This window comes from Lissotriton helveticus, chromosome 8, assembly GCF_964261635.1.
Source record: "Lissotriton helveticus chromosome 8, aLisHel1.1, whole genome shotgun sequence".
Lineage (NCBI taxonomy): Eukaryota > Metazoa > Chordata > Amphibia > Caudata > Salamandridae > Lissotriton > Lissotriton helveticus.
The window spans coordinates 1522774019-1522800719 of record NC_136069.1 but is presented as its reverse complement, the minus strand read 5'-3'; the positions used below and the strand labels follow the sequence as shown (position 1 = coordinate 1522800719).

The window sequence follows — 26701 nt, the reverse complement described above, 5'->3', positions numbered from 1 at the left end:
GCCTGAAGCTTTGAGGAAATTATGTTACAAATTAAGTAAAACCAGTGCCCCTACACAGTCCAAAAGCAGTATGTGTTACTATTAATAAAGGGGTGGAGTCTGGTTTCACTAATTAAAAGAGGGGGGCGGGGAGTCACCAATGCGTGGAACGCTTTCTCATTAGAGAAAATTGTGTTGGGAAGTTGATTACATTGGGAGAAGCCATGAAAGTATGAAAGCTAGTTCGAGTTGCTTTTTATACAGCATTGCGCATCAAGAATGAGGCGGGGGAACATCTTGTTGGTTGTATTTGATAATGGGGAAGCTAATTCATGAAGGGTGATGGAGCGTGGTAGAGGCTCTTACAGGCATAATTGTTGTAGCGTATAGTTACAACTATAGAGGGAAAACAATGTGCAGGGTGAGCTGTAAAACATGGCATGGTGTTTTGCACAATGTTTTATACTGTTTGCATTTGAAGATATGGAGATTTTAAATCATAAATCTAACGGAAATGTTCTTTTACTTGTAGTAAACCCCTGAAGAAGGCCCATCAAGAGTCCGAAATGCATTGGGTACAATTTTATCCATGACTGAGGAGGTTTGGTGTATTCTTGCGTGCCCAGAAAAAGGCCCGGATGGGCATATCTGTCGCATGAGAAAATTTGTTGAAAACATCAGCATCTTACGTGTGTTACAACAAGAACAATAAACGAGTGAATGAAATTCATTGGAGTAGTTGGAATAATTATTTTCTAAGTTGGAAAAAAGGGAAGATATATTTGCGTGAGAACGATGGAATACGCTGTGCGCCTGGTAAAGGAGTGCAACTTGGCTCCATGAATGATTGTATCTACGAGTGCGTGATACTAGGGTGGATCATGGTGCCCAGGCTGGACGCAAGAAGTTTAAATCTATGAACATGATCAACATTCAAGGCAAAGATGGTAAAATTGGTGTGCAATGTGCCGCTTTTTCATTTAACTATTAATAAAGCAACAGATTCATTAATTAAGGCGCCTTGAATCCCTTTTGAAATGATCACTGCCTTGCAGCGGGGCTCATGGTGAGAGCTCAAAATTAGTCTCAACCTGGTTCTTAACACCACAAAGTGCAAGTTCATCATTCAAAGGTCTTCGTTATGGCCTTTTGGTTTCCCAAACTACATCAACTTCCCTTTCTTCCAGGACTGAATGTTTGCAGACCTCACTCACGTCCCCCAGCAGGAGAAAGTGCAATTCGTGCATTTATTCAAGAGGTGCTCATAGTTCGCTGCCTTACAAAGGTGATTAAGTTAAAATACTGAACCTTTATGTGTCGCTGTGGTTATTAACTAGGTGCCCGACGCAGGTCCAGGCAGGCCAAATCCATGCCAGATTGTCAGGATAATCACTCTGTAAAGGAGTTCCATTCAGATGAATTGCATGCAGATATAACTAATGAGGATGTCCTGAAAATATGGCATTGGCCAGGCCCTCCTGGACCTACGATGGGCACTCTGCGACCCACATAAATCAGCATAGTTTATTTCTAATTGTAGAACTCTTTAGTTCATTCTTCATGTTACTCGAAACAGGGTTACTTTTCCTCCCATTGAAAAAAACATCTTGGTACATTCCCTGGTCATTGCCCTGCATTATAATCGGTTTCTCTTTTCCTTCTTTTCCTCTAGTGACGTAACTTTCCAAGTGAAATCATGCCACCAAGTTGAAGGGCACTTTGGTGAAACCTCTGTCACTGCTCTTCAATGTTCAGAGCAGATCGCAACACGTTTTCAGGTTTATTTACCTGTTCAAAGAAAACATAGGCTCTCTCATCTGATCCGGGTTTAGCTTGAACACATACACCAGAGAAAGACCATGTGGTCAACAGTCATTTTAATGCCAGAATACAGCTGGTTCCATATGGACAGGCGTAATCAACTTATTAAATAGGACTTTCAAAAATACGGCCTGTAATCAGTGACAATTGTAATCATAAAAGGGTTCGGCAGGACTGGAGTGGTGGACGGAAACTCCTCAACGAACGGGATGGAAGTCCTCCAACACCTCAGCCATTGTTCTTCTTTCTACAAAAGAAAAACACAATAAAACATCAGTAAATTTCATGGACCCTAGAATCCATCCAAGTGCTTATTCCATAAGTCAATGATCACATTAATGGGAAATTAGCACCCTACTCATGGGGTCCCTAACCAGACCCACTACAGATTTCTTCTTAAGGTATTAGTGTAAACAATCCAATCAGATGAAGAGCAGAGTGGAAGGAAAGATGAGAGATGTGGATTTTAGCATGTAAATAAATCATGTTGCTGAACAAGGAAAGAGACAATGCACATCCAAACAAGCATTGGCAAAGTCAATAATTTGGGTTTAACATGCAAAAAAAGCACAGAAATGGCCATCTACACATAAAATATCGAGGTACTGGCTTTGCCAAGGCCTAATTTTCTGTCAAATGAAGGAAAAACAGGTTTTCTATGGCAAGTTGCTTCAAATGAGTGCATCTGCTGAATACAAAGCAACAAAGTTCTGTCTGTAGTGCTAAATAAAGAGGGTTAGATCGCATAGTTTAGGTCTTCACATGATCAGCATGTTGCAATAATAACACTCACCAACTGTTAGTTTGTATGTACCATGTCAAAGTTCACTCGTGCCATTTCCAACAGCTGCCAATAATACCTAAATGAATGGCCTCTGAAGGAAGAAGAAAGAGTGTGCCTTCGCCAGGTCTCCCACACGGGAACCGTAGACTAAAGCACACCAACGCTGTAACCGTTCTAATCCATTGAGCCATCACTAATCCATGCAATTTGAAAATTGTTGAGCTTGCCTTATCGAACACAAGGGACAATATGGTAATGGTACAGAATAAAGTGGTTGTACAACTGTTTCCCAAGTTTTTCAGAGACAACACATTGTGGACACTAATTAATGAAACTAGTAATTTGTTTATCCATGCAAGGCCAATGGTAAAACTGTCTTTTTTGCTAGTGGCTGAAAAATCTAAATGACCTTCATGAGCCAATATACTAATTTGCTTATGCAACGTCAACAGTAGTATGAACAATTAAATATGATTTTTGCACATTAACTCAGAAGACACTTAACTAAAACTCTTCAAATTGCCTAGACTTATACAGTATTGCCAGGAATCTGATTAATTAAAAAACCTACTGCAAGACTACATCACTTGCAGTTGCAGACAATCATTCTCTGAAATAGATTATTTACATTCTGAAATAGCATTCTTTGCCACTACTATACACTCATTATCATGCTATTCTTTAGCGGGCAAAGGTAAGTGTGACAGGCAATCTACACATACATTAATTTCACCTTGTATGTATTTAACACACGTCACACTCTTGTAGCTTGAATAACAAGGTTACCATCCATGCTGATGTTTAGCCGAAAACTTGTCAGCCAAAAGATGAGAGTTTTATGATCAGTGTATAAACCAAAAGTAGTTTCCCCAATGTAAGTTTTAAATGTCTGTACTGCCCACACACAAGCCAAAGCTTCACGCTCAATAGTACTGTAATTAACCTCAGCTTTACAGATTGTTCTTGAAGCTACAGCAACCGTAACTTCCTTGTCAGAGATAAGTTGCCAAAAAACAACTCTAATACCTTTCAGACTGGTATCTATTCCTTATAAAAGTCTTTGCTTCACGAACACATGGGCTCAAAACTGGAGCATTGACAACTAGTTTTTAGATATCTTCAAATGCTTTGCTCACCTGCGAGTTCTATTCAAATTTGTGAGTTTTTTTAAAGTAAAGATCTCAAAGGTTGTACAGTCAAAGCATACTCTGGGACAAATCTAGCATAGTACTCAGACAGGCCTAGAAACGAGCACAGCAAAGCTTAATCTGTGGGAGGAGGTGCTAACTGTAATGCTTTCAGGATGCAATATTTTGGTTTAATACCTACCACAGAAATAATGTGCCCTAGATAATCCACTTGTTTTTTCTAGTCTTACAGACATGCCTCTGCATCCAAGATACGAAAAACGTGCTCAAGCACCCTTACATGTTCTTCTCTATCTTGTGTGAAAATCACTCTGGGAAAGCCTACACTTTACAAAAAAAGGATGAGAGTGCACACCGGTTATCAAATTTTATCCACAGTTCTTTAGTGTTCCATTTGTAAGCGTGCTAGCCCGGTATTGTGGACTGCCCATTAGCCACGTGTTAGAAATACATCACTGAGAATGTGGGGCGTGGTATCACCCCACTCCAGACGCACAGCTTTCCTTTGCGCATAATAGATATCCTTGAAATTATTCCAATTAAACCAACATTGTTTACTTGTATTTCATCAACGCTTTATTCCATGTTTTCCATAATCGTCCTGTCACATGCAAGACTCTCTATGTTTCCCTTCATTCCTTAATGCTGTAGATATGCCTGCTGGCCTTGTTCTAGAGCATGGTGTGGTACATAGGTATTTCTCGAACGACAATTTTCATCACCCAATGCATTTCGGGCCCATTGTTGGCCCTTCGTCAGGGGTACTCTGCAATTTTAAAACATTACTATTAGACTGCGCCATAAACACTCTCGTTAAGTACACAAACATATAATGATAACTTCAGTTAAACACGTTGGTAACGTTTTGCCCTCTGAATTCAAACATGGATAAATGCCCAGTCTTCCATATTCTGAAAGTTTTCACCCTCCACCCATCAAGTTCTAATCACTCGGAGCTCACACAACTATGTTAACAATCGCTTTCGGTGAAAATATCCCTCTGAATGCAATTTATCTAGCGAGCACATACCTTAATCATGCGGATAGCGGTTTTATCTTGTGTTCAAAACACCTACTCTTTTCGCGTTCGAAAACCTTTCTATTCCTTTCTCTCTCTCTTTCTCGATTATATTCACCTGCGACATGTCGCCTCCCATAGGTGCTCATGCAATTTATCTAGCGAGCACATACCTTAATCATGCGGATAGCGGTTTTATCTTGTGTTCAAAACACCTACTCTTTTCGCGTTCGAAAACATTTCTATTCCTTTCTCTCTCTTTCTCGATTATATTCACCTGCGACATGTCGCCTCCCATAGGTGCTCATGGGAGGGGACATGTCGCAGGTGAATATAATCGAGAGAGAGAGAGATATAATCGAGAAAGAGAGAGAAAGGAATAGAAAGGTTTTCGAACGCGAAAAGAGTAGGTGTTTTGAACACAAGATAAAACCGCTATCCGCATGATTAAGGTATGTGCTCGCTAGATAAATTGCATTCAGAGGGATATTTTCACCGAAAGCGATTGTTAACATAGTTGTGTGAGCTCCGAGTGATTAGAACTTGATGGGTGGAGGGTGAAAACTTTCAGAATATGGAAGACTGGGCATTTATCCATGTTTGAATTCAGAGGGCAAAACGTTACCAACGTGTTTAACTGAAGTTATCATTATATGTTTGTGTACTTAACGAGAGTGTTTATGGCGCAGTCTAATAGTAATGTTTTAAAATTGCAGAGTACCCCTGACGAAGGGCCAACAATGGGCCCGAAATGCATTGGGTGATGAAAATTGTCGTTCGAGAAATACCTATGTACCACACCATGCTCTAGAACAAGGCCAGCAGGCATATCTACAGCATTAAGGAATGAAGGGAAACATAGAGAGTCTTGCATGTGACAGGACGATTATGGAAAACATGGAATAAAGCGTTGATGAAATACAAGTAAACAATGTTGGTTTAATTGGAATAATTTCAAGCATATCTATTATGCGCAAAGGAAAGCTGTGCGTCTGGAGTGGGGCGATACCACGCCCCACATTCTCAGTGATGTATTTCTAACACGTGGCTAATGGGCAGTCCACGATACCGGGCTAGCACGCTTACAAATGGAACACTAAAGAACTTTGGATAAAATTTGATAACCGGTGTGCACTCTCATCCTTTTTTTGTAATTTGATACAGTACTGCCTATTCGACGAGTTGCACCCACGGATCCTTTTTTTGTAATTTGTTACAGTACTGCCTATTCGACGAGTTGCACCCACGGATCACAGTTTAAACAAATCAAATAAAAGGACATGGTCACAGGCTGGACTATTCAACAGCTTTTTCCGAAAGAAAAATTGAAACTGCTATTTTGGGACAGAATGATGGATTGGCTCTTGCCGGTTTTATGGCAAATTCAACTAACGTTAACGATGTATGCATAGACCATCAAGAGAATGACATATCAACAAAGACGCGTTTATAGTAACGTTGAAAAATGACATCTTTGGGTGGGCGGTGAATTTAAATGTTTCGATACGTAAATGCACAGTGGGTGATATTAATAGGAGAGGATATCATGAGTAAAACAGGTTGTTAATTAGTTCTGAGAATGCGTAGCTGGTATTTTCATTTCCAGCTGCAGTGGACTATGGGTTTCGTAGTTTAATGGAACAGCCCGTTTGTATTGGTTGAGCACCTATGGGAGGGGACATGTCGCAGGTGAATATAATCGAGAAAGAGAGAGAAAGGAATAGAAAGGTTTTCGAACGCGAAATGAGTAGGTGTTTTGAACACAAGATAAAACCGCTATCCGCATGATTAAGGTATGTGCTCGCTAGATAAATTGCATTCAGAGGGATATTTTCACCGAAAGCGATTGTTAACATAGTTGTGTGAGCTCCGAGTGATTAGAACTTAAGGGGTGGAGGGTGAAAACTTTCAGAATATGGAAGACTGGGCATTTATCCATGTTTGAATTCAGAGGGCAAAACGTTACCAACGTGTTTAACTGAAGTTATCATTATATGTTTGTGTACTTAACGAGAGTGTTTATGGCGCAGTCTAATAGTAATGTTTTAAAATTGCAGAGTACCCCTGACGGAGGGCCAACAATGGGCCCGAAATGCATTGGGTGATGAAAATTGTCGTTCGAGAAATACCTATGTACCACACCATGCTCTAGAACAAGGCCAGCAGGCATATCTACAGCATTAAGGAATGAAGGGAAACAGAGAGTCTTGCATGTGACAGGACGATTATGGAAAACATGGAATAAAGCGTTGATGAAATACAAGTAAACAATGTTGGTTTAATTGGAATAATTTCAAGCATATCTATTATGCGCAAAGGAAAGCTGTGCGTCTGGAGTGGGGTGATACCACGCCCCACATTCTCAGTAAAGCCTACACTTTGCCTAAATCCCCAAATAATATGCCCATTGTTTTCTGAAGAAAAGAAAACTGTCTGCCAATGCCAGTCAAAAATGTAGCTGTAAATGCTTCTAGGTAACCTAAAGCGTAGCAAAGATGGCCAGTTCTTGATACTTTTTACTCTGGGAAATTTGAGGATATGCTGAAAAAAGATCAATAGTGAAAGAATATGTTGCTTCACCAATATTTGCAATCATTACCTGGTTGCAGGGCAATGGCTGACAATCAACCAGAATATTTTGGTTGAAAGAGCATAGGTCTACACAAACTTAAATCGCCCAAGTGCTTTTTCGGTAAAACAAACTGAGAAACCTACTCTGACAGATTAGATTGTATGACCCCCCTTCAAAAATAATTTATACAGCAAACACTTCTGAATCTTCCTGACACTAAGTGGAATGGTCTGTCTTTATGAACTAGAAGAGTGGCATTCTGCTTTAAATAGAAAACAGTGTCTAATCCCTTAACTGTGCCAGCTTCATTTTTTTAAGTACACTTGAAAAATGAGTAACCATCAGCTGATTTATATTTTTATCGGTATCCATGCCTAAATCAGGTATTTCACCAAGACCAATAGGGTTTCATGCCCTGGACGAATTAGGATATCTAATTTAGCTAGCTCTTTCACCCCACAATATCCCATAACAGCAAAATAGACCTTTGTCGAGGAAACCGTGATTACTGCCCCGGAGTCTACCATAGCAATCAGTGGTCAGCCATTATTTTTTGCATGACATAATGATCTTTTAATTTTCTTTTCTTCGCAAATACTGTTTTGTGTTTCAACTGTTACTGATACATTACTTAATTTGTCTACATAATCTTGCATGTTTATGTGGATAACCTTCAAATTGTTACTGGCGCCCAACACAGATTTAAAGCGGACTATTTTCCTGCAATTATTACACTCCTTACTCAGAGCCAAACAAGTAGTATTGTTCCCAAAAGGATTGCCAGAACGACATCTATAGCAGGTTGTCTGACCCTTCATATTTCTAGAACTTCTAGCATTAAGTGCACAAACAGAAAAAAAGCCCTGTGGGATGGCCAAAAATTAGAATCAAATTATCCACAAGCAATGTTTGACACTCAGAGGGGTAGAGGAGAGACAAATAAGCACCAGTTGCAGATTTCAGTGTGTAACCTGTAGGTCACACAGGCTCCCATCCAAGTAGGCTACGCAGATGATCAGTGTACTACTGAAGAAAACTACGCCACAAGTCACATTCTTACTCCTCAGATGTGTGAATGACTGCTGCAGAGATGTGTTTAACATGTCTGCAGGGATGTGGAATTCCTATAGCCCGATGCCCAGGACATATTGTTTGGGGTCAAGGACAACATGTGTTCATGTGTATTTTGTCCTTAGGACAAGTATGCCAAACCCCCTGCAGCACACACCCTTTGGCTGCCAGTTTGCAGTACCACATTACGGATCAGGGAGGGCACGGTCTGTAGTTAAGGTAAGTTAATGCTGTTCAAACTTGCATTTATGGTTCATTGATTTAAAACCTTTATTATTAGGGTGAGAGCTCTAAGTAAATTTTGTAAACTCCAACTGCGCTGCTGACAGTGGTTCCAGTATAGAAAAGTGTACACACCTTTTCAAAGTTTAGCCATAGGAAGCTATGTAGAATTATCACAGAATGCTCTCTGAATTGATGCAAACATTTGCAGAAGCTTGAAAGCAAGATTGATGATTCTTTGCTTTCAAAATAAAATGTTCATTAAAAAAAAGCAGAAAAAAAACATTTTGCTGAACTACTGTAACATTTCAGGAACCATTTCTTTGCAGCATCATTTTGTAACGTGTTGATGCATGCTAGTGTTTCCCCAAATATTCATAATGGAAAATCAGTGTGACCAGTTTCATTAAGATTATGGTAAACAAAAATAAACAAGCATTGGCAAAGCCAGTAGGTCTGAAATTGGTGGTCAGCTTTTTAGTTTTGTCAATGTGAAACAGTTTTTGGCATGATTTTTGTAAAACCTTATTGGTGTGGGAGCTGCCGGGCCCTCACCATTACAACACACATTGGCAAAAGCAAACATGGTTTTGGGTCTCAAAAAGCACACACTGCCACCTCTGCGTACCGATCTGCTCCTTGTGAAAGAGCAGAATGCTGTTACTCACAGTGGAACCAGCCGATTCAGAGAGAAAGAGGGACATAATTTTAATAAACACTAAAGGTCACGGTCAACACCAGACCAAATTAGGGGCCCAATCATTAAAGAAAGTCTCACAAGTGCACCCATGGTATAGGTCCTTGCATGAAGTGCAGCTATACCGCTTTCATGAATTCCCAAGAATTTACAGAAGTAGAACAAGAAATAGTACTCAAGATAGCAGTGGGAGATGGGTAATTGTTGAGTTGCTAATTAACGGTAGACCTCTAACCATTTGTACCTTGTATGCTTCCAATTTGGATGACCCACCAGCTTTGCACCATCTCAATTTAGAGTTGGCCATTTGGCCTCGCCCTATTTGCTTTTGTGGGGACTTTAATATACATTTACCAGCCGATTTTAATTTAGTTGGGGGCCAAAATTATACTGGTAAGAAACCGAGAGTTTTTAGGGCACTCCAAGCCTTGGTTCAAGAGCACTGCTTGACGGATCTTTGTTCTCATCACAATAAACATTCTGATGGCTATACATATTTTTATGCTCCCCATAACAAAATGGTTGGGTTAGATTATTGTTTTACATATGATCAGCTGGTGTATGGTACTTCTATATCAGCCCCTCCAAGGATCCTGTGAGATCATAACTCGCTGATTATTGACTGCCCTCTTGCTCGCATGACAAGGGTGCCTAGGACCTGGACATTTGAGAGAAAATTATCATTAGAACAGCCATATATAGATCATATGAGTAAATGGATTTCAGAATTTCTGAGCATCAACAGAGAGAGCGCCTCCTGCACCATCATTTGGGACACGCTAAAAGCAGCAGTCCGAGGTGAAACGAAGAGCTTTTCGTCTTTCCGGCAGCGGTCTGTCCGGGATGAAACAGGCGGATTGAAGAACTGAGGGCTGCAGAGGTCCAACTCACTTGTGCAATCAAGGAGGGTCGTGATATATCTCAAAGTCAGTCACATGTCGCTAAAGTTAGGGCCTCTTTGCTGGAATTTTTGGGTCAGGACCTTGCTGCGAAGTATCTGCAGTTCCGGTCTACGATGTTTGAGTTCGGGGAGCGATCAGGCAGGGTTCTGGCCAAGCGACTCCAGCAGAGAGGGATTACAAATAGTATAACCAAGATACAGGATCCTCAAGGCCATATTCAGGACACACCAAAGGGGGTCATGGAGGTCTTTTGTCACTTTTATACTTCCCTATATACAGAGGAAGCCAGGGATCCAACTTTTGAATTTGAAAGTGAAGTGGAGGCCTTTCTACAGGGTCTTGTCTCCCTCCAGGTTACAGCGGAGCAGAATGCAGTTCTTTCTGCCCCTAGTGAATGGGAAGAGGTGGAGCTGGCGATTAACTCACTGGCTAATGGCAAAGCTGCTGGCCCCGACCTTATCCACCTGGAATTTTATAGTCGGTTTCGCTCAGAGATTAGGCAGGAATTGTTAACGATTCTACGTGGGACCCAACGTGGTCATATTCCAGATTCATGGCGCCAAACCAATGTCATTCTTTTAAAAAAGAAAGGCAAACCAAAGTTGGACCCTTTATCGTTCTGTCCAATATCAATATTTTTTACTAAAATTTTAGCCACTAGATTGGCTTTGTTGATTTCCCCTCTAGTTTCATTGAGACAGCACAGCTTCATACCTGGGCACGACACGGCTGATCATATACGCCGTGTAATTGCACTCTTGGATTGGGCCCAAGTTACAAAATCTCCACTCGGAGCGATCCTGTTGGACACCGAAAAGACGTTCGACAGGGTCGACTGGGGGTTCCTATGGGCAGTTCTTCAGTGGAAGGGTTTTAGCCCTGAGTTTTCCCAAGCAGTTTGCTCACTCTATATTGCTCCTGAGGCTACTCTCTCGGTTTTGGGCTTACTGTCAAGAGCCTTTAGTACCAGCAGGGGCACAAGGCAGGGGTGTCCTTGTTCACCCCTGTTGTTTGCCCTATATATTGACCCCTTTTTAAGTATAATTGAGAGCTTTAGGGATATACTTCCAGTTAGGGGTCAATATGTTAGAATACAAGTTGTTGGCATACGCCGATGATATTATAGTCCTGACCAGTAATATTGCATCAGCTTTCCCCGCTATTGAGTGCTTAGCACAAAAATATGGACTGCTTTCCGGCTATAAACTTAATGTCACAAAAACGCAGGTTGTACAATCAGCAGCCATGGGACCCTCTGAAACACCAGTTGTTCAAAACGCAACTTATCTTGGGGTTAAAATCACTGCCGTAGTTGATAATATTGCAGATTTGAATATCTTGCCGATTATTGACTTCGTAGACTCTACTCTGACATGGTTAGATCATTTGCATTCGTCTTTATATGGTAGGGGAAACGTCCTCAAAATGTTGGTTTTGCCAAAGTTCCTATATCTATTCAGAACCATTCCATTAGAATTCTCCCAATATAGTCTGGCCTGGCCTGAACGGTGCTGCAATAGGTTCCTTTGGGGATATCTCCATCCACGAAGAGCGGCCAAGTGGATGCACCTTCAGCTTGATCGGGGGGGTTGGTCGGTGCCGAATTTGGTGCTGTATTGCTGGTCAGCTCTCCTCCAGCACCTTGCCCTACCGTTGTTTGGGGACAGGGCTGTGTTGCCATCATTTTGTAGGCCATCTATTTTTGAGATAGGATTAGGTGATGATGCTAAGGGAATATTATTGCGGGTACTTGAACCCAGTTATTATAAGAAGACCAAGTTCAAAGTCATTGTTGCAATGTTTTCAGTTTGGCGGAAGATTCGTAGGAAATGGTCGATCCTCACTATCCACTATTATACACCATTCACGGCCCCCAGACTGCTACCCTCTATTTTCCAAGATCAAATTTCATTCAGGTGGATGACTCAGGGGATTAAGTCTATTGGGGATCTAGGGTCTGAAGGATCAATGGCTTCGTTTTCATTTCTAAAGGATACATTTTTACTTAATACACATGAGTTTTTTAAATACCTGCAGATCCGAAGTTATGTTGAAAAATCAAAAGGCCAAGTCACAACTTTGTTCCGCAGGAACTTGCTTATGGAATTGATATTGAAACTGTCAAAAATAGGTGCAGTCTATCAGTACCTGCTCTCTGGTCTACCTGATGATCTTGCTCTCCAAAATGCTAAGTGGGAGACTAAGCCGGGTAAGACCGGGTTTGATATCACTCAGGCCTTAGCACTGTCAAGTAGTGTATTAATATCAGGTAGCCTAAGATCACAGTCCTATATGGCATTATTGGATCTCTATTATACCCCAGCAGAAATTTCTAAATGGGGAGGCAGAGGGGGTAATTGTTGCCCGAGATGTGGCTTAATAGCCGCTAATGATGTGCATATGTTTTTCTCCTGCCCCAAACTTGCTGCATTTCTTCAGGATGTAGAAGTTTTCATTAATTCTAGCCTCAATATCTCAGCCGCTTTATCACCTGAGCTAGTCATATTCGGCTGTGATAGTCTTGGTTTGTGTGACAGATCAAGACATGCATCTGCTCATTTGTTTTTCGCCATGTCACTTGTGAGATTGTGTATAACCTCAGATTGGATTAGCCCGGACGCCCCCACCTTTGTTAACTGGAGAGCGAGGATTTTGGCTCATTTGTTTTCCAGAGGTGGGGCAGAAGGCGGCAGGAGCAGGGTCAGAAGATCTGGGCTCCACTGATCGAGTGGCTTGGTGACTAGGGAACTGAGTGCTCTGCCCTATTGTGCTATACGCTTATGTACCTTATGTTTCTCTTTGGTTTTGGTCTTTACCTGCTTGCTCTCTCTCCTCCTTTTTCTCTTACTTTGGTTTCCCTTTTTTTTGTAAATTTAGTAAAAATGTACTCTGTAGTCATGATTGACTTCTTTTTGGTTACATGATGTTTTCTTCTTCAAGCTTGTATAATAAAATTATTTTTTTTTTAAAAGGAAAATCAGTGTAACCAGTTTCATTTGGATTATGGTAAACAAAAATAAACAAGCATTGGCAAATCCAGTAGGTCTGAAATTGGTGGTCAGCTTTTTAGTTTTGTCAATGTGTAACAGTTTTGGCATGTTTTTTGTAAAACCTTATTGGTGTGGGAGCTGCCGGGCCCTCACCATTACAACAAACATTGGCAAAAGCAAACATTGTTTTGGGTCTCAAAAAACACACACTGCCACCACTGCGTACCGATCTGCTTCTTGTTAAAGAGCAGAATGCTGTTACTCACAGTGGAACCAGCCGATTCAGAGAGAAAGAGGGACATAATTTTAATAAACACTGAAGGTCACGGTCAACGCCAGACCAAATTAGGGGCCCAATCATTAAAGAAAGTCTCACAAGTGCACCCATGGTATAGGTCCTTGCATGAAGTGCAGCTATACCGCTTTCATGAATTCCCAAGAATTTACAGAAGTAGGACAAGAAATAGTACTCCTAGAAAATATTTGTGAATTGCATTTTAACATGAGCAAATATGCATGAAAGCTTCACTGGTTGGCTGGATCCCCCCCATCTTAAAGATGGCGGGGACTGAGAGTTGTGTTTCGCCTCTCCTCCCCCACCTGAGGGTTGAGTTTGGCAAAGGTGGGCACACCTCTTCTCCTATCTTGGTTTTCCCGCCGATTCTCCCTCACAAAGTGGGAGTTAGAACCGGTGGGGGTCAGTTGCTGGGAGCAGCAAATGGCTGGTTCAGCTCACAAAGCAAGCCTTTGAAGCTTCCCCTTCGTGGACCCTGCCCATCCTGTGGGAGGAGGCTTGGCACCTCTACACAGGATGTGCTTTCTTACAGGACTCTGAGAGCGGGAGGCTCTCAACCCAGGTGTCCAGAAACCTGTCTGGGGCGGGCAGCTGGCGAGCAGCTAGTCAGTCTGAACACTAGAGTTAGGTCGTTTTTCAGGGGGCATCTCTAAGATGCCCTATGAGTGCATTTGATACATAAAACAAAAATCTAACTGATTAATGAAATCCTCAGGGTGAGAGTCACACACTTACGGAAAAAAAGACAGTAAAAGCATAGATGAACCAGGTTGAACTTGATTGTCAATACAATGTGTATGTAAACAAGTATTAGTCAATATGCTCCTTTTTAGATTCAATGTTACAAAAGTTGCTACGTAGTGATAAAGTGACAAAAGTGCTCAAAATAGTGCTCGTGAAGTGAAGGAATTGTGAAGGATGGACATTTAGAAATATACAGAATATACATTTACACAATTAAAAGATGACCTGTCCAACATGATTTTAGAAATTAGCTTAAGAAACCACTTGATGTGAGAGCGTTATTGTATGAAGAGCTTGTCCACTTCTGGACTATGAATGATTAGTACAAGTCTCAAACAAATACAAAAGTTTACGTTTTGACCCCAAATGAACGTGGTTGTTCAGTCCTTACTGTGTGGTCTTCCTCAGGACCAGAAAGGGGCAACCTGCAATGTAGTAAACTAATTGTTACTACTACGATATTGATTAGAGGGACGCTCAATTGTTGGTGAGGACAAAAAGGCTCACCTTTTATGAGCGTGTATAATGGTACTGGCGTGGCCTGGGTCGCTCCAAGGGAAATAGAGGGAGACACCCAAGGTGCCTAGACTGGAAGACAAAAATGGGGCAAGTCAGTAGCCTCTCTCCCTTAATCTTAACAGGAGGTCTTCAGACTCACCGAAGTGGTCTTGTCTGAGGGTGCAGTTCCTGCAGCTCCTGAGAAACTGTCAGAAGGGCAAGTTATCCCTAAAGCACCTGGGAAGATGGCTGCTGTACTGTAGGACAGGGTTCCCTTCCATACCTTTTCTGTATACTGTAGTGTACAAATGGTCATTGTCCACTTTGATCGAGATGTCCAGAACATTTATCAAGGAGGGACTACGTTCTATGGTGAAGTCCATATCTGGGTTCTTTGATTCAGCTATGTATGGAAATTCACCAGTTCGCTCACACCGCCTTTCCAGACCAGAAGTGCATCATTGATTTAACGCTTCCACAAGACGATGTGTTCGCGGAAAGGGTTGGTATCTCCAAGGAAAAACTCTTTCTCAAAGTTATCCATGTAAAGAATTGCCAGGTCTGGGGCAAAGCTGGCACCCATCGCCACTCCTTAGGTGTCGAGGAAAAATTCCCCTCTGAACATGAAGTTTTTCATCACTGCCAACTCCAAGAATTGGATAATAAAATCAGTGGGTACCGGAACAGGTCGAGGTCTGGTGTCTAATGCTGTCCGTATCACCTCAAGTGCAGGTCTCTGCGGAATGTTAGTATAAAGGGATACAATATCCATTGTTGCCAATAGTTGCTGCATGGGATTGAAGGCCATATCATCCACTAGGCGTATGGTTTCTATGGTGTCCCTTAGGTAAGCGCGGTCGATTCAGCTAGGGGTTTGAGGAAATAATCAACATATTTGCACAGGGGCTTCAAGACAGACCCAAAACCTGACACAATGGGACTGCCCGGGGGATGTTGTAGGTTTTTGTGGAATTTGAGAAGTGTGTAAATGGTGGGGGTCTGTCAATGTTTCCTATTGAGGAACTCATACTCATGTTCCGAAAGGTATCTTTGGTTGCGACCAACATCTGTTATGTCCTTTATCAGCTTACTGGCTTCCCCGGTTGGGTCCGTGCTCAGCTTGCAGTAGCAAGTACCAATATTGAGCTGTGACTCAATTTCCGCGACAAAGTCTGCATGAGTGCATTTGGTATTAAACCCCACACTGGCATCAGTGTAGGTTTAATGTGCTGAGAAGTTTGATACCAAACTTCTCAGAATTAAGTAAAGCCATTATGGTGCTGTGGAGTTCGTGATGACAAACTCCCAGACCATATACTCTTTATGGCTTTACTGCGCTTCCAATGTCTAAGAATGGACTTAGACACTGTAGGGGAACATGGCTCATGCACCTGTACCCTCACCAGTGGTATAGTGCACCCAGCTAGAGGGGTGTCTTACCTATAACATAGGCAGTGGATAGTAGGCATGGCACACAGGTATAATCACTTTTCTCTGCACCAAAACATGTAAGGGCAGTACAGGGCCTCTAAGAGTGGCACAGTAGGTGCTGCAGTCCTTGGAGGCCTTCACTGGTCACAGTTCCCTTGGTGCCCATGGTATCTTTTACAAGGGACTTACGGCTACCTCACCTCACTCAGAAGCTGACAATTTCTGGCGGCTCCAGAAGCACAAACAATCTTCTGCTGAAGCCTCGAAGATTCCGGAAGGAAAAAACTTACAAACGCTCCTTCTCAGGAATGGCGCCCAGGATCTGGAACTCACTCCCTCCTGAAACCAGGCTCATCTCCTCCACTCCTCTTTTTAAGAAAGAAGTAAAAGCTATCCTCATGGCTAAATACACTTGAACTATTACTGTGGACCTTTTAAGACTCTGCGTCGATCTGTACTAATTGCCTGATCTCTTTGCTCATTTGTATTACTTGTATTATCGACTTACCTGATTGTCAACGCACCCTCTTATTTGTACTATTTGTATTACTGACTTACCTGCCTGACTATGCCCCCTCATGTACCTACCCTACCACTCACTTATTGTTATGCACTCTCCTGTACTTACCCCTTGCCTTTGTAAAGCGCTCTGATATCTGCAAAGATCTTGTTCGCGCTATATAAAACTTTCAAAATAAAATAAATAAAACATGTGGCCAGAGAGGTGCCAATTGGTGTTGCAGATGTACAGTTTTAGAGAAAGAATATAGGCCCTGGGTACCTGGTTAGCAGGAACCAAGGGCACACTTCAAAGAGCATGAACATCAGGCAAGAAGTGGTGGCCAACCATGCAAAAAGAGGCACTTTCCTACATAGAAGCCAGAGGAGATGTGCCTGAAGTGGCTTCATTAATGCATAACCTATCCCCAGGGCCTTTATTGGATATATATATATATTCCTGGGTAAGGGGTCCCCAAAGCCTAATGAGGCTCGGAGAGGGGGGCCGCACAGCACCCCTCCCCTTTAAAAAGAAACACACAATAACAAACACTATGCCCTAGGGGATGGGTTCCCTGTGGCCTTTTTAAGGCAAGTCAGTAACAGGGGGGGGGTCCCAGGGTTTATTAAGACTCGGGGATGGGGCCACGTGACCTCCCTTCCCTCTAAAATACCTAAGGCTGCCCTGGGGGATGGGAAGGGAGCATGTAGCCCCCCGCCCGCACCCCTTTTATTGGCATTTCTCCAGGGAATTGTATTTCTGGGCCCAATAAGGGTCAGGGAGGGGGACTGCGTGGCCCCTCTCCCCTTTTTCTCGAATTTTGCCCTGGATGGGGTCCCCTGGGCCCAAAGGCCAACCTTATGCTGCATAATGCAAAGGCGTGGGATTGGCTGCCTGCATGGAATTTAACAGCAGGACCTTTGCCGTCCACAGCAATGGGTTGTCTTTATGTATGGTAATAAAATATCACTCTGTTAAGAATACACTAAAAATTCACTGAAACAAAGACTAAAGTAACATTATAGTTAGGTGTAATAAACAGATCTGTTTTTTTTTAATAAAAAAAAAGTAAAAATTAATTGAAAAAAGCTAAGGTTAAACTAACGTGTAGTATCAAGAAAGGACTAGCTTAGTTGTGCTGGGAGACTCAGTGGGTACGTATGTCGGCAAACCAATTGGTTTGATTATGAAGCCCTCACGCACCAACCTAGTTGGTGGCATGCTTCATCATCGGGCCCACCACAGTGACACCGAATGTGTCCCGGGTGTGCTTCGACTCCAGATTACTGAGGAGCTGGTATACTTGCCGAGTGTGCTGTGTTGTGGGTGTGAAGATGAATTAAAAGCTATGCAGTGGGTCCCAGTTCCCAAGGATATATGGATAACTTTAATGTCTGGGCCCCTGTTAGCAGATAAAAAGGCAAACGGACGCTGTGGAGTGAGTTATGGGCTCCCACGTCCTGTGTGGTCTACATGTTTCAGCCAGGCCTTTTGTTTACATCTGGCTTTCCTCAGGACCAAAGAGTATGTGTGGTGAAAATAAACTATATTAAGTGGTTAGTGTTGTTTAAAAGTGTCGCACGCGCTAAGGTGCTATACATGTTAGAGGGGGATTCCCTCTGCTTTAACTTGCTGTTTGCTGTTAAAGCTTCCTGGGTCACCTGGCAGGGGGAGAAGACCGGAATTGCCGATCTGCGTGCTCCTGAGACCTATCGTCCTGCTGCGGTGTCCCGAGTAACAGCAAACAGCAAGTTAAAGCAGAGGGAATCCCCCCCTAACATGTATAGCACCTTAGCGCGTGCGACACTTTTAAACAACACTAACCATTTAATATAGTTTATTTTCACCACACATACTCTTTGGTCCTGAGGAAAGCCAGATGTAAACAAAAGGCCTGGCTGAAACATGTAGACCACACAGGACGTGGGAGCCCATAACTCACTCCACAGCGTCCGTTTGCCTTTTTATCTGCTAGCAGAGGCCCAGACATTAAAGTTATCCATATATCCTTGGGAACTGGGACCCACTGCATAGCTTTTAATTCACCTTCACACCCACAACACAGCACACTCGGCAAGTATACCAGCTCCTCAGTAATCTGGAGTCGAAGCACACCCGGGACAGATTCGGTGTCACTGTGGTGGGCCCGATGATGAAGCATGCCACCAACTAGGTTGGTGGGTGAGGGCTTCATAATCAAACCAATTGGTTTGCCGACATACGTACCCACTGAGTCTCCCAACACAACTAAGCTAGTCCTTTCTTGATACTACATATAAACTAGGGGATCCGGACTAGCCTATCTAGTCCTCTCTCTCCATTTTGATTTGCTGAAGGTTAAACTAACGTCATAGTTAGGTAAATAGGTCACTGAAAATTGAAAAAAACACAGCAATTCACCAGTTCTAGTTAGCAGAGCTAACTGTAACTTGCTACCCGGCCATGCACTGGTTTTGACTTCACCTATTACATCACTCATGACATGCTCTATGACATAATTTATAGCATCACTGATGACATTATCCAAGATTCATTTGCACATATTGCGCTATAGAACTAGTAAGGCATTAGAGGGCTGAACGGCAGTACAAAATAGCGCAGAATAATATAAAGCATCAATAATGCCATCCCATATACAACTCCTTTGGGTGTAGAAAGCATGGATAATGTGAAACATTAACCCTATACCATACACTTCTAGGGTAGCCTAGTTCACATTAACAAACAAGCACAGATATATGGGAAACCCCTACTGCACACAGTGTTCAATCTGTATACAAGTGTTCAGAGAAAGCCAAGTCCCTCAAGAGTCTCAGAGTCTCTTCCAAAATTAATAACCTACTAAGGACAGTCTTTATCTGTATCAAATCTCTCACAGTCACTGAACCTACATTGAGAAATGAGGTTGATAAGAGTAGTAAAGTGGGTACTGTAAACAGTGTAAATTCTATAACACATTGTTTTCAGACAGTGAAACGCTCATGGGTATACACCAAAGAGTATTACTAAGAACAGTATACTCTATGCAAAACGTGTCCAAATAGACACAATGTGCTTTAAAAAACTAAGGTCTGAAGGTGCTAAAGGAAATATTACCTGCAGCCATCATAGTGATGAAACTTTACAGAAACACCACCTTCTAAAGCTAAACAAGTACATACATTAGTACCTGGTGCACACAGTCGTCTATCTTACGTAGAAATTGCTTTGCTGAGGCAATGCTGTCTAATATCTCAAGGCTGCTTACAATACTTAGTATCTACTACTTAGAATCTTTGCCCTGTTGGAAACTTTTTCAGCAGAGCAAAAAAACCTGTGTGGAACATACTGGACAGAGCTCGTCAACTGTCATCTACAAAGAGAGTTACTCTGAAATAGAAAGGTTTATAAATTGCTCAATACTCCCACGCATGTGTGATCACACATCCGATTTGTAAACAATTACACCCAGTACCGAGACAGAGGACGTACAAAATTAGGTAGAAAAGTAATATGGTAGGTACCTGCCACTATGTAAACTATAAAACAAACTAGCACACTCATTGGATGATATTTTCAGCGATGTCATTTGAGATGTCATAAATGAGGTCATAGAACGTATACATGGCGGGGTGCAAGTTCTAGTGTAGTGTAGTTCCTATTTTTCCTATAGGCTCTGCGCATTGGAATAACAAACAGCAGTTTAGACGTAGGACTGAGGTCATCTAGGTCTCTACTGACTATGTTAGACTTAATTAGGTTTGCCAGCTGGCTCAGAGGTCACTAGAAACTTTCTCGAATAAACAAGGAGGTGTTAACTTCCCTGAATAGACAAGAAGGGATTAGCTTCCGACAACCGCATAAACATGACAACTTTGCTCCCTCAGAATAAGGAGTATATATCTAGAGTCGCGTAAAAACAAAAGACATCTATTTCACTCAATCGTGCATGCTTAATTTCACCAGGAGTGCAGAGAAATAGAGAGACGGGAGTTTTCAATAAAAGTTGTTATTTATTGAGCAGTCTTCTTTCTCATGCAAGAGAAATTAATTGCCACAATTGCAATACTTATTATGAAGTAAAATGCGTACAGTAAAAGGAGTATTATTAAATAATACTGTAAAAGCATTGATATGGTTTCTTAGCCATATGATACTTTAAAATGGATAAAATATATACATACATAAAAACATTGACTAACGTACTCAACTGGTGCTTCTAATATACGCCTACCCCAGTGTACCTGACCTAAGCCTAATACGTGGGAAGGAGTAAGTAAGTTGCAGTTTAAGTTAAGTTGTTTTTTTACCAAGAATCTGAATCAAGAATTCTCTTAAGGTTTTAGTCAGCTCCGTACCTTGGTTTCTAGAATGAAGGAGGTCTTGTATCTCTCTCTCAGGACTCTATCTCCCAGCAACCCGCAAGGGTGACTGGAAACACCGGAGCTGGATTTCTCTGCAGGAGAAAAGACAGCGTCTCTCTCAGTGTGTCAAATGGGAGGGTCGGCTTCCTTCAGCAGTCGCATCAGCTGGGCGTCGGGCAAGTAGATAGCTGCTCTGCTCCAAACCACCGTGTGTTTGCTAAGGCAAAGTTGGTATATTTATACCTGAAAGGTGCCGTGTTTGACGTAAGGTTGGACATAAGACGCCACTAAGAACTAACAGTTCTTTCTGGACTCCAGGAGATCTTGTGCAAATCAAAACAAAAGCAGGGGGAATTCCCGGGCTGCTGGAGGCTTGGTTTGTTTAAAGAACGCGTTGTACTTTCTAGGAGTCTATGGGAGTAGCCTTGCCGTATTTGGACTGCATTGGCTATGGCTAAATATGGACATGATTCTTATGCCTTTATAAGGGTATGTTTTGTTATAACCACATAAGGGCATGAATCGGGGATATCTAATTAGGGTCCTAGATAGATTCACAACACCCACTCCACGTATTAATGTCCATCATTACTAAATACTAAGCAATACTAAACATAACGATGCATGTGTTTTCCAACCCACCCCAAAATACATAGATTGCATTTGAAATGGTGTATGACGTATACACGAAAATGAGTATTATACTGTACGTCTTTCAAGCAGTTGTATATATGCATATATAAATATCGGCTGAATGAATTGCGAAAATTACATATATGAAATGGCTCTTAATACAGAAAAGAAGGTCGAGACCATTTCATCACATATTTATACAATACTGTACATGTGCTAGAGGCTGAGGTAAAATATTGTCTCTAGAGTATCTAAAAATAGAAGTTCTGTTCTCTAAGAATAGTTCTACTTTAAGCAGAGTACCATGTGCCAAAAAAAGGGTAAATATTTTGAATGGAAAAATAATTTCGTTTTCGGGGGAAAAATAGTTCCAATTGTTTTCAGTAGTGTTGTTTATCAAAAAACTGAAGGCCGAATTCAGAGTTCAGGGAACGCTGTGTGCTCGTTGTTTTTAAAGGTTATTCTCGTTTTTAGGAGAGAACATCATATCAGACAGGCTTGCGAAAAATTGGTCTACAACAGTAGGTGACAGTTCGACCAAGTTCAAAAAAGCTAAAATTGTGCAAATGTGAGAATCATTGCTATCATCGATGTCTGGATCAGCAATGCTCACGGAAGGTTGTACCTGTGTGGTGCTGCTTTCATCTCGTACTTCACCGCCACCTAATCGTAATGGTGAAGTCTCAACGAATGCCGTCATCAGAATAGGTAGCCGCTGGGGACAACACGATGCATGAGCCGTTACCGAACCAAAAAAAGTATCGATACCCATAGGTACTGCTGATGGTAGTGTAAGACAGACGTCCAACACGCATTCTTCTCTGCATAGCAGACATCGAAGCACAGGTAAGATGCAATCTTGCCAGAATGGTCTGAATGAAAGAAACCAGGTAGTATTCAGATCTCTCAGCTTTGCCAATCCGAGGACTTCAGTGATTCGGTCTCGGTAGCGTATTGCTAGGATCGTTTCTTCCATTGTAGCTGGAGTTTTGCCTGTGGCTTGGCTTATCGAAGCAGAAGGAGCAAAAATAAAATTCCTGCTACGAGTCCCAAAAGAAGAGGCAGGCCGCCGAATACAGAATGCACAAAATTCAGGAAGATGCCCAGAACTATTTCAAAGGGTGCTAACAGTCCCGAAAAAATTGTCTTAAATACATGTGCGATGCCACTGATATCAGACATGTTTAAAATTTGACCTAACATTTCTACGAAATGTACGGGCAATTTGTTGATAATAGGGAATGTATCTCTGCCGCTGTCCTTGCAACTTGCAGATCATACGTCTCTTTGGACGAGGTTAAAGGCACAGTTGTCTGTAAAAGAATAGACTTTATTCTGCTTAAAGTATCAATTCGAATAGAAGAGATATTCAAAGAAGGCCATAATGCAGCCTCCATGTCTGGATTGCCATTTGGATACAATACTTGCATACAGCAAATGACCCTGGAAGTAACGGTTACGAGATAGGCTTTTCCTGGCACCATGCCACAACAGCTGTGGTCACTTATTAGAACATAGCTGCCGTTGGAAAGCTGTCTGAAAAAAGGCTCTATCTGTGTTGCAGGAGTGCCGTGCAGGTGACATAAAAGGTTGTTTGATGAACCTTCGCAGGCTCCATGCAAGTTAATACCTTGACACAGAAGTGTACCGCTTAGTGATTTTTTACAATTGTTACCACTAAGGAATACCTCTTTTTTCCCTTCACTAGAACATTTATGTGAATAAGGTAATTTCCAGGTTGATTTGATGTATCCTTTACCCAACCTTTCATACAGGCCTGCTGGTATATACTTTTGGCAATATTTAAACTGGAAAGTTGTTATTGGGATTGTAATCGTTCCATGTATTATCCATTCAATGACAGGTCTCTCTGACATTTTCAATGGTAATCTCTCAAGTTTTTCAATGCTCAGAATCGTATAGTCTGCTCCTTTTTGTGCCAAACTGATATGTTTATCAGTAAGGTTAAAGATAGAAAATAATGACATTGTGTTGATTAGACGCCATGGCACGTAGCCTGAATGCAGGTTTTGCAAAGTCCAGCCTAGCTGTACAATAGAACATAATTGGGACTGACCATATTGTAACATTAGCAAGTCCTGCTCTATTATATCAATAGCAGATGATACAATACTGTCCAGTGAATACATTCTGGAGGACAGAGTCGTTAACCCATTGTCCACTACAGAAAGTGATTTTTCCAAATTTATACGATCAATTTCTCGTATTATTTCTGCAGTTTCAATTTGCGTTACTTTCCAAGCTTCGTTGTAAGCAGCGTATATATATCAGCGTATATGAAACGTTTTTGACGCGGTTTGCGAGGTCCCAGTATGAAATCTTGCAAGTCAGCACCTTCTTTAAGTAAAGTCAAGTGTTGCTTAATTTCTGGCAGTGTGGATTTCTGTAGCCATTCGAGGCGTAGTTTCCCTACACTGTATGTTGTAACTATCCCTGGATATTGTCTCTGAGAATATCTTGGGTCTGGCCTGTTCTGTTTGAACCCCTGTGTTTTGTTCAAGGAATCTATCTTGACAGTTATTAGTGTCTGTGGGCCAGATCAACCATTTTTTCCAATCAGGATTTGTTCTGTTTTGGTGTAAAATATGGGATACGTCTATCTCCACATCTGTAGTGCTATTTCTATCAGGTATGGGCTTCGGAATAGACGGTTTGTTTAAATCTTTTATCTTGGCTAAACCAAGACAGGTTGTCTGTTGAATGGTGTCATTCAGGAATATTATCTGTTCTGGGATCATGCAGCCTCTAAATAACACTTCTAGACCTTGTACCTGCCAGTCTTTTGAACCCCAGATGGTTTTTGTTTCAATGTTTTTCCAAAATTCAAAACCAAATGTAGACATTTTATCATAGAATTTTTCAGAATAAATCAATTTAGTATTTTTCAACATTGTTTTCATTAGTGGAGTGGTGTGGCTCACTGGTTAGAGGCGGCAGACCCGTAAGCAGAGGACGGCCCGGGACCAGGGTTCGATTCCCGACGCGGCAGGGTCGTGGACCACGGTCAGCGGGCTCGATAATTCTCGCCTCGGTGCCTACTCCAGTCAGGGACCACACTCGGCAACTCTGGGCATTAGCTTGCCTCATCTTCACAACGGCCCCCCAGACCCCCGGGGATGCTTGGTCGCACCTTAGAGATACCCATTAGGGACCATCTCTCAGGGTGAGCCAGGACGGGTTCCCCAGCGGTCGAAGCGCGGAGATACTCCTCCGGGAGTTGATTCTAGCGCTATATAAAACCCACAATTAAATTAAATTAAATTAATTCCTGTATTATTTAACATTTTAAAATAAAAACGTTTCTGCATCACTGGTATTAAACCCTGAGAAGTATGTGAATTTCTCATAAAACGTTTGAGCTGCCTTTTGGCGGTGTTCCCATTGATTATATGTAAAAACATTTCTAGGTTGAGCAGATTTCTGCAAATAGTGATGACCATAGAGGTTAAAACAGTACATTTCTTCATAGTTCGATGAACCCTGTAAATAATCATGTTCTGTAAATTTTGCTGACATTACTAAATCTGACATAATATTTTTAATATTTTCAAAGTCCCAATTATCAGAGAAAGTACTTGGTGTCACAAAGTCACTGAAGGAAACCTTGAATTGATGTGGATATTTCAAGAGCTCAAACGGGCCATAGATTTCATAATCCGTTTTGTCCCATGCTACCCCACCGGGTATAGGATTGGCTGTGATGTTCACTGATGACAGTTCTCTTTTTTCGATGTGTGAGGATCTGTGAGGCTTTAGGACCAAGTTGATGTTCTGACTTGCTGTGTCCATTGTACTATATTTTCCATCAACAAATCTACCCAAACATGGGGGCGCTAGAGGGCGCCGAGCATGATGGCCGCACCTGTGTGAGGCTCCGCCGAGACCAGCTAACATTTGCCTATTTATCCTGTAAATCGTGCCCCCTGAGCCCCGTAATTGAGGGCAGCTGACTCCGCTGCTGTCGGAGAAGTCCTGGTGCTGTTTTCAGCTGGGCGGCCGCTGCGGTGGGCGTCTTTTGGACCGGTCGGCCCTTCCCCGGGTTTCTGCCGGCGGACCCCCGGCCTGAGAGGGGGAATCAGCGCGCCGCAGACTGAGCTGGGAGCCTGCCTGCTCCCGGCGTGTGGAGCCTGAGTGCCGCTCGGCTTGGCGTGTGAGGTGGAGCTGCCGGACGCGGAGGCCTCTGAAGAGACCAGGAACGAAGGCGGAGAGGTCCCGGCTCTGCCGGCTGTGGTGAGTGGGGCGGGGCGCTACGCGAGCCCGGGGCTGCGGAGGTGGTGTCGGGCCGCGTGGGGCCGCGCTGCGCGACCCGCGGCTGGTGGGGGGTGAGCGGAGGCGGCTTGCTGAGAGGCGGAAGGTCCGGGCGGCGCTGCTGGAATGCGCTGAGCGGAGACAGGCGGCTTGCTGCACGGCGTGGACAGGCTGGGCTCTGCTGTGAGGCTGAGGAGCGTTCTGTGCCCGCCATCTTACTCTTGGATGCATCGGTGGCGGTAACGAGGGTGCCACCGGGAGTACATTAGCTACGGCACAGACTGTGCTGGGTGGACTGCATGTCAACTGAGACCCGGGGATTGTAGCAGACCGGGTGATTGTGGTCACTGCTGAGCTGCCTGTTACGTGGTGCGAAGACATCCTGTGCCCGCCATTTTGCGCACTGTTGGCTGTGGGACTGCAGCAGAGAAGTTGATTGTGGGTGCTACTGGGCTGACATACACTGCGAGAGCTGGGTGATAGGTCGCGGGACGCTCTGGCTGCGCACAGAAGGTGGCCCGGCTTGCATCACGAAGAGCGCCATCATGGGTAGGACGGAGAGGAACCAGCCGAAGATCACCTTTGAGGCCAAAAAGACGGCGCCCGTGTCTTCTCAGGAGCCCACTAACAATGAACAGGGGGGCGCGACGGGGGGTGTCCCGAACTTGGAATCCACGCTGATTGCCATGCAAAAGACCCTCCAATCGATCGAGGGTACTATGGAGTCTGTCAATCACCGACTGGACCACATGGCGACGCAATTTGATCGTCAAAATGAACGGATG

At 42.8% G+C, this 26701-nt stretch overlaps 1 protein-coding gene across 1 annotated transcript in view; it reads right to left on the bottom strand.

The window, feature by feature from the left end:
• Positions 1-1839: 1839 nt before the first annotated feature.
• The window catches only part of NDUFC2 (NADH:ubiquinone oxidoreductase subunit C2), a 51098-nt gene continuing 26236 nt past the window's right edge, over positions 1840-26701 (bottom strand). Inside the window, exon 3 of the mRNA XM_078658497.1 lies at positions 1840-2047. Within this exon, the coding sequence (XP_078514623.1) occupies positions 1998-2047 (50 nt within the window). The 3' untranslated portion in view covers positions 1840-1997. The remainder of the gene's footprint in view (positions 2048-26701) is intronic.